This window comes from Emydura macquarii, unplaced genomic scaffold (assembly GCF_026122565.2).
Source record: "Emydura macquarii macquarii isolate MOO-44397 ecotype Brisbane River unplaced genomic scaffold, CSIRO-AGI_Emac_v2 contig_3122, whole genome shotgun sequence".
Classification (NCBI taxonomy): Eukaryota; Metazoa; Chordata; order Testudines; family Chelidae; genus Emydura; species Emydura macquarii.
Genome location: NW_027133259.1, coordinates 5,674,792 through 5,683,762, shown reverse-complemented (window position 1 = coordinate 5,683,762; position 8,971 = coordinate 5,674,792). Strand labels below are relative to the sequence as shown.

At 41.8% G+C, this 8,971-nt stretch overlaps 1 protein-coding gene across 1 annotated transcript; it reads left to right on the top strand.

The window, feature by feature from the left end:
- Window positions 1-2,496: 2,496 nt before the first annotated feature.
- FGF6 (fibroblast growth factor 6) lies at window positions 2,497-6,553 on the top strand. The gene is made up of 3 exons (XM_067531045.1): window positions 2,497-2,836; window positions 3,732-3,835; window positions 6,377-6,553. The coding sequence occupies exons 1-3, from the start codon at window positions 2,497-2,499 to the stop codon at window positions 6,551-6,553; spliced, it is 621 nt and encodes a 206-aa protein (XP_067387146.1).
- The last annotated feature ends 2,418 nt before the right edge of the window (window positions 6,554-8,971 follow it).

The window sequence follows — 8,971 nt, the reverse complement described above, 5'->3', positions numbered from 1 at the left end:
ACCTTTTCCTCCCCTCAGAGAGCAGGGAGAAGCCATGTCTTCACCTGCTGCTGGAAGCCAGCCCACTCCAGCCAACTCCCTGACCCCAAATGCTGCCTGTCTGGGCAGCTCCAGCTGCACACGGGCTATCCTGGGCTTCCAGTCGGTTGCCCTGGGGGTCATTCAGGCTCCCAGCCTGGTAACTTCTCCTCTTCTTCTCTGTCCCCATCTCTACAGTGGGTTTCACGCACAAGCTAAGCAAGCAATTTCAGTTTTGCAGCCTCTGCTTCTCCGCTGCTTTCTGCCTGTGGGAGAGACTGGGAGCTTGCTCCGTCCAGTCCCACAACAGCAAGGAACTGTCAATGAAACTTTATGCTCCCAAACCCCTTTTGAAAATGGAATTTAGACACCTAAATCACTGAAAAACTTCTGGAAACTTTACTCTGCATCCGAGTACGACACTCAACTGCTTGAATTCCCCAGACAACCTGGAAAATGGACCTGCGTTGCTATGTTCCAAAGATGCTTTATTTCCAGTATCGTACTGCTATACTGTCAGCTAAGACCATAGTGGTAGAGTGGCATTAGTCTTGGGCCCTAAGATCTCAAGGAATAAAGACTGATTCAGGTACATTTTCCACCAGAATGGTGCCTGGGGAATTTCTTTACTCCAAGTGCTACTCCTGTGGCTTTTCTCCCCATGTGACAGTAATTCCTCTCAGCTTTAGGGCATGTGACTCAACTTCTCACCGTCGTCTAGAAAACTCCACGAGCTCACAGTCCCTTCTCCAGTGAGAGCGCTCATGAGTCAAGATTACAAGTAAAGAAGAGTCAAAGGCAGCCTCTACAGAAGGCAAAGGGAGATTAGCTGCTTTAGCTACTTCTGGATGTTTTCCTGACCAGCCCCAATGTTTACTTTCCTATGCAGGTTGGGTCAGTCTGCAGCGTCATGCTTTTCTGGGGTTCTCTCGTTTTCTAGACTATTTTACTAATGCCAGGAAATCTGCACAATCCAGTGGCCACAAACCCCTATGTAGGAACTGTTCGAGGTTCAGATTTCTATTCCAGCCTCAGCAGCAGTGGGGCCCATCAGTTGGGGTATGTGTAAATCCCCCCGCTCCTCCCTCCCACACTCAGTTAACGGCAAGTGACCTACACAACCCTTTTCTCAGGCAAGTGACCCAGGCCATCTGGGCCAGATCTTCAGCCCCTCTTCAGTTTCCTTGGGGTCACTGGACTAACAGCTGCTTTAAGGGAGCGCCTCAGTCTTCCCCCAGTGTCGGGGAATCCTCAGCTGGCATAACCAGCCCTATGCCATCTGCTTCTGGCCCCGCCCCTTCCCTTGTGCAGGCAGCCTTCCCGGCTGGGCTGGGCTGTGGGGGCGGTAGGGCCAGAGCAGTGATTCTCCCAGCATAGTGACTCTTCGGGATTTATTTGCAGGGCAAGTTGGAGATGCCCTAAGGGTTCTCTAGCTTGGGCCGGGGGCTTGTTCGGCTGCAGGCAGCCTGCAGAACTAGAGGCAGGGACAGAAAGGGGGTGGAAAGCCACCTCTGTCTCATCCCCCTACAACAAGTGCACTGAAGATTTGGCCCACAGCATCTATATTTTTACCCCTCTATAAAATAGGGAGAACAAGAACCATCCAAAATTATACTTCAAGATCCCACGGGCACACACGGGTTGGCAAGTATTATCTACATTTTAGAGACAAGGAAACCAAGGCTTAGAGACGTTAAGTGACTGGGAATCCCAGGAAACCCACCCCCACAAAGGGAAGTTGTCTGAACAGACATCGGTCTGCTATTTGCACTCGGATGATTCAGGGCGAGGTGTCTTGGGTTTGTTAGGTGCTTACAGTAAAGAAACACAGACGTAGCCGTTCATAACCAGCTTCTCCCCAAACATTGCCTTGATCGGCCTGAGCGATCCTACTGTAAATTCAGTGAATGGCCCGTGGAGGAAGTGGCTGGCAAGTTTTCCATTGCTCCCTGGAGAGGTCCACAACTGTTTTTGCACCTTCTTCTCTCAATAAGGAAGCCGTCTGCAAGACATCAGATTATCCAACCAATTTGGCCCCTTTGCATTCAGCACCTCCTGCCGACCATCCAGTGAAACCTCATTCCTGCCTCATATGTTGGATGACGGCATTCGTCAAACCTCAGCTGGCCTGGGAGTAGGTTAGCGTTACATCCGTGGCGAGTTTACCTCTGGTGAGCTGTTGATGTCACAATGATGCTGCAGGGTGGGACAGCCTGTGAACTATAAAGATAGGGCAATCAAGTATGTTGAGGCTGCCCACCAGGCAGTCGGAGCTACAAAACATGGTCCCCACCAGTTTGAGCTCTGCTGGCCTGTCTCTGTTCCCAACCCAACTGCTTTCAGGCTTTAGTTTCGTGTCAGCAATCTTCATCTGCCTTCCAAAAATAAGCCTCTGCCACCATGCGGAAGGGAGAAAAACAAGAAGGGCGGTATTTTTAGGGCCATTAATTCTGACCACGTGGCCGGGAGGTGAACCGGATGGCCATTGCACAAAGACTTCTCATCACTATGTCCTGCGAAGCCAGCATTCACTGGACGTTGCCTGCTTTTGTTCTCTTGGGTTTTCTGGCTGGGATTGTTTCATCGTATCCAGTTGTAAGCAGAACTAATGGCACATTGCTGGAGAGAGGATGGGAGTCTCTGTTGTCCAGGTCCATTGCTGGGATGTCAGGAGAGAAATCAGATGTGAACTGGGAGAGTGACTATTTGCTAGGAATCAAGAGGCAACGGAGGCTTTACTGCAATGTGGGCATCGGGTTTCACCTTCAAATCCTCCCAGATGGAAGGATAAGCGGTGTTCATAATGAAAACCAATACAGTGAGTTGCATCCAGAAATGAAATAGAATAGATGTCACTTAATTGCAGTGATCTCTAGTAATTACCCTGCATAGAACACAAATGTTACTGCTTGATATTATTAGTCTAAGCTACATCTGTTGCCTTTTAAAAAAGTCTCCAGGATCAATCAGCACTAGAAACCTCCAGGGCTGAAACATGTCATGAATGCTTGGACAAAATTAGATACCAACTTATTTTTACTCTACTTTACTTTACAGACTAGAAAAGACTAACCAGTTTGCAAACTTTTTTTCTGATGCATTTTTTCACTCATGCATTTTTGTTTGGTACTTGAATCTTGCAGTTTTCAATTCACTCAGCATATTAGCGTGACTTTTGCATAGCAGTTTGCTAGCAGTTTAAGGATGTGAAGGATTCAAAAGGGCATAACTAATCCACATTTATTAGCATTGCCATTTCTTTTCATCAGAAAGATGAAAAAAATGTATTTTAACTATTTATTTGAATTTCCTGTAAAAGTGCAAGTTATAAGACTGTCTGCAACTAAAAGGTTATGGTGAGTTTCATGATGCAAATCACATTTCTTTTGGCAAAGATAACGGTATTGAACAGTCAAAGGCTATGATGCAGTAATTTGGAACTATTCCCATATAGGAAAGTCCTATAGAATGTAACAGGGATGAAACTAATAGAATTCTATAGCAAGTGAATAGGATTTTATAGAAATCATTCTAAAAACCTACAGAATTTAAGAAAGAATGTGGTTCCCTGTAAAATTTTGGAATTCTATAGTAAGGATACAATTTTCCTATTAAGTTCTGTAAGACTTTTTATAAGGCTTTTAATAATTATATTGTTAATTTCTTTTGACTGAATATTATAAGAGTAAACTTTTATTTTTCTGTTTATTTAGGTCTTTTAGAAATATCAACTGTGGAGCGAGGTGTTGTGAGCCTGTTTGGGGTGAGAAGTGCCCTCTTTATAGCAATGAACAACAAAGGGAGGTTATATGGAACGGTGAGTACAAGAGCAAGTTTATTTTTCAAGTCTTAAACATTGGCCACGAAACTGTTATTAAGAAGTCTTGGCTCTCTTTCCTACATTAAAAACGGAGATCACACGTGGAAAAAATAGTCTTTCAGTTATTACAGCAAGCCTTCCCGGTATACTGTCATCTGTGACATCCAGGGCAGTGACTGGCATAATTGTTAGTGTATTGTTACCATAAAGCATTCCAACATGCTTGTACAAGGGGCACCTCAGAAATATGAATATGAACGTGGCAATGATCAGTAAATGGCTTTTCTGTCTACATGTATTGTAAACCCTTTCTAGCACAGGTAAACCTTATTTGTGTCAAGCGTTCTGTTAAGGGTGGGAGAGAGGACATGGATTTTCCAGGAAAATCCTATTGCAGAGAGTGGAGACCACTTGTGAGTAGGAAAAACCCCATGAGATTTCGCTAGTGGAGTTCCCTTCAAATTCTTACACCTGGGGAAAACCCGGGTGGCCTTATAGAATAAGCAGGAAGTTTGGTCCCCAGAATTCATAAATACCAAGGGCCAAATGGACATTGGGAAATCTCCCAGATGCCTGTTTTGTAGCATCAGGACCAAAGAAGAAGAAAAAAAAATACTTATTGCCACTAATAACATTGATCCTCATCATTAAAAAAAAAAACAATGGACTCTGAGCAGCCCAAGAGTTGTGAAAGGTGTTAGTGATCACCGAAAGCAGTTTAACTTTTATATCCTGAGCAATGCTTCTTTCAGTTTCAATGCTAAACGTAGCAGAACCTCCAGGGATACCCACTTTAAAGGGGCTGGTCCTGCAAGGAGCATGAAAAGTAGAGCTGGTTGGGGATTTTTCAATTAAACTCTTTTTAATTAGAAAATGCTGATTTGGCAAAACCTAAATATTTCGCAGGAAAGGGTCACGACTGAAAACTTTTTCAACTCTTTTTTTTTTTTAAAGTTTCAAGTTGTCTAAATGTTTTGTTTTTGACACTATTGATTCCAGTTTTCCAGTCTGAAACCGCTTTTTGTTTTGAAATTTAAGATAATTATCGTTTAAAAAAAAAAAGGATCAAAATCTAAACATTTCAACTGAGCCAAACAAAAGAATTTTTTTTATTTTCAATTTGTGAATATTTTTCAGACTTCAACTGCTTGTCCTGATTCAGCATGGGAAGCTGTTCTGATATCTGGAAAATTTTCTGGGGTTAGGAAAACCATTTCCCATCCAGTTCTAATGAATGGCCTCTCCCAAAATAATCAGTAGAGTTTGCTGCAAATTTATTTTGTCCACAAACAACTGAGTTGTTTCCTTAGAAAAATGTGTTGCTTCAAGAAAACTTTTCAGTTCTTTCATAAAACACCAAACAATGGCCTGATCCTACAACCTTTACTGACATGAACGATTCTTACTCATGCAAATAATTCCAGTAGGAATTATCCAGTACACACACACACAGCCAGCTTTTACGTATGTGAATAGTATCATGCACTGAATTGAACCCTTCTTAGGGACTGCTGTATCAGGCCTGCCCAGACTTCTGCCCCCCAACCCCTCCTTTTTAAAAATTGTTTCAATTCAATCCCACTAAAAAAAATTTTAAATACATTTTTTAAAACAATAATAGCTGTGTATTTTCCATTGTAAAATGCATCATCCTTGGTTAAAACCTGTGGGGCTTGGGATGGATTTGTTACTGAAATATCTGATTAGAACAACATGGGACTGAAAACATTACAGCATTAGTGACATTACACATGCAGGCCATTTGATCCCATGGAATTATTTTCCTTTGTCCTTTCACACAATAATGCAGCCCTTTTTGACAACTCTGAACATTGGTATTCCTGTTTAGATGTGTACTTATTACACATGTGAAGCATGTGAAGCAGTAAAAAGTTACCCTTACAAAAATATGGAAGCTAATTCCTCGGATTTAAATACCCGCAAATAAATAAATACATGCAAAAAGCAATTTCATGCCTGAGAACTCTTTGGTCGTGTGTTTAATCCTGCAAAGTTTAATCAGATTTTTTTAATAAAAAGATTTAAAACCAATTTGAGATCTAATCCTGCAAAATTCTTATTAAAGCAAGTAGTTCTCACTCAGTGGGACTGTTCATATGAAAAATTGCAGGATTTCTGACAGGTAACAGGTTAGTCCTCTCTAAGTGATCATTTCAGGGAGTGGGGGAATAAATCCATGCCATGTGTACCACAAATTAGTGTGACAATGATGTAAATCATTCTTTGCAGAAAGAATTAAGAAATCCCTAATTTATTATGAATTAACTTGTTAATGGATGAGAAGAAGTACATAGTCCATTATCTGAACAGGTGGCGTCAATGTGCCTCTGACATTGAATAGTGCTGAAGGAGTTTTATTGTTGGACACAGACACTATGGCACCACCTGTTGCATACCATAACAGGTTCTTCCGCTGCACAAATAATAATAATAATAATAAAAGTCACTTGAGTCTTTTAAGAGTATTTATGGCAACTGCTTTGTTCCTTTTGTTTTTTGTCCCCTCCCCCCTACCAGGCAATTTTCCAAGATGAATGCAAATTCAAAGAAACCTTGCTGCCCAATAACTACAATGCGTATGAATCTAATGCTTACCAAGGGGCTTACGTAGCGCTCAGCAAACACGGCAGAGTGAAAAAAGGAAACAAAGTCTCTCCTGCTATGACAGTGACGCATTTTTTGCCCAGAATCTGAAAACGAATAGAACATATTAAACCACAGGAAAAAAAACATCTCTCTTTCATTTTGCACATGTGAATAACCTCCCAGGTAAAGTATTTATACGATTTGTGGATATATGTATATTTGGCTAGAGAAGTTTGTGTTAGATATATGCAACTCCGTGCTGCTTCTCCTGTACTCAGTGCAAACAAATTCTATACGGGCGTGTGAGCCTGAACTGGTGCTGTACAAAAAAAAAAAAAAAATGCAACCCTGACAGAAGGGCAACAAGCATGTGGAACTTGTCCAACCACCACAGGTACTTTTTTGTTGTTTGTTTTTAATTACCTCGCAAAGTAGCCTTTTGGTGGAGAGTTGTTATTTATACATGTAAATGGGCCAAATCTTCAGCTGGATGGATTTAGCTACACCCGTTTATACCATCTGAGGATTTGCCTTCCCCCTCCCCCCCAAACACACAAATAGGGCTGAATTGCAAAGTCCTCCCTCGGTTTTACTCACTAGGAGCCTCAATCCCACAAAAGGTTCCAAGTGAGCAAATGTTTTTGCCCACAGAGTCCCACTGAAGTTAGTGGTGACGGCAGAAGGGCCTACGACAAGGCATTCTTTCATCACCCTGGCTACCACTTCTCAGAGAGGTGGATTCCATACATCGACAGGAAACCCCCTTCTATTAATGTAGACAGCATCTATACTATGGCACTACAGCACTGTGGCTGTAGCCATGCCACCGTAACACCCATAGTGTAGACATGCCCTGACTAAGGACTGAGCAAAGACCTGAAGATTTGGTCCCTCTATATTAGAGATGGGCCTGAGCTGCAGAACATGTCCTGAGATAAAGATTCTGAACGCTTCATTATTTAGAATTGTTCACATCCCGGATGTTCAGGCCCATCTCCTATAGACACATTTGCGTGCATACCTAAGTTATCCGCCCAATGTATAATTATATATTACACACACTGCATATTGCTATAGCCATATATATTTTTAATACACCGGTCACTATGGTATTTAGGTGCCAAGGTGCCCACATAGAGAGTAGGGTGACCAGATAGCAAGTGTGAAAAATTGGGACAGGGGTTGGAGGTTAATAGGCGCCTATATAAGAAAAAATCCCCGAATATCAGGACTGTCCCTATAAAATTGGGACAACTGGTCACCCTAACAGAGAGATACATACAGACAGTGAGATAAATATTTAAAAGCCATCTATTTTATTTCACTTGCACTATGATGATCTCTGAGTGCTGGAATTAGGCTGCAGTATTTAACTTGTTAAATGTACGGCATTCATGTGAGCTTCCCATATTTTAGATAACAGTTTTGTTGAAAACACTGACTGCATGTCATTCTGGGGAGCCCTTCTTTACACCCAGATGAATGCCGTTCTTCTTTGCCTTATCTCAGTCAAACACAGCATCTCCATGTTGTCCAAAATGTTGTCTTTGGGGCCTGTGGTGGAGGATGTCAGAATTCAAAATGGTAGAGTTAAAAAAAAGTGTTACTTGCATAAAGTGTGACTTGCAAGGACTGTTCACAAATTTCATGTGTTGTCCCCCAAACCTCTCCTAAAAATACATATGAAGGACATACAATCCTGCCCAACTGTTTAGATAACCTTTTCCCAGAATACCAGTCATGCCACATTCTCTATGCCTTTAAAGAGTATTTTAAGAGGCCTTAAGTCAATAGTTGCTATAAATGTCAGTTACCAGAAGCCTTGAGATGCCTGCATTGATGGGGTGCTCCTAAATTTGAAACTAGATTCAATGCAGTCAGATTATGAGCATTTTCTGCATAGAACCACCGTGTTGCTGCAGAAGCGTATATCCAAGTGCAAGATAATCTCCCATGTGCAACCAAAATGCTGACTATCACCACCCTTGGTGTCCCATTCTATTTGCAGTGGGTGTAGATTTGTAATGAGTGTGGGCCTTTTGACATCTGAAATCCACTCTAAGGGCCAGATCCTCAACTGGTGTAAATCACTATCGCTCTATTGACATCAGCTAAGTTACACCAGTTTACATATCTGAAGATTTGACCCAACATAGGTCTCTGTATGCATATGTAAATGCACATATGCACACTTTTCAAATTGTGAAACTTATTTTATTAACAAGAAACCATTTTCCAGTTACTTGTGTGTGATTTATACTTGAATTTATTTTGTTCAAAATGTAGACTTACTGAATTGCTGAAACCTCTTGTGATAACTGTGTAAACAAAGAGAAGAGGAAGGACATGTGACTTGGACATTTTTGATAAGGCAAAGAAAAAGAATGATTTAGTTGCTGAGTACGGTAGCATAGAAAGAGAAGCCAGGTTGGTATACGGTATAGGTCTGCCATGTTTGAAGCTATTCGCTGTGGAAAGCATTGTGTTTTCGAGAGGAAAAGCAGGATGTTTGAAGATGGGTCAGAG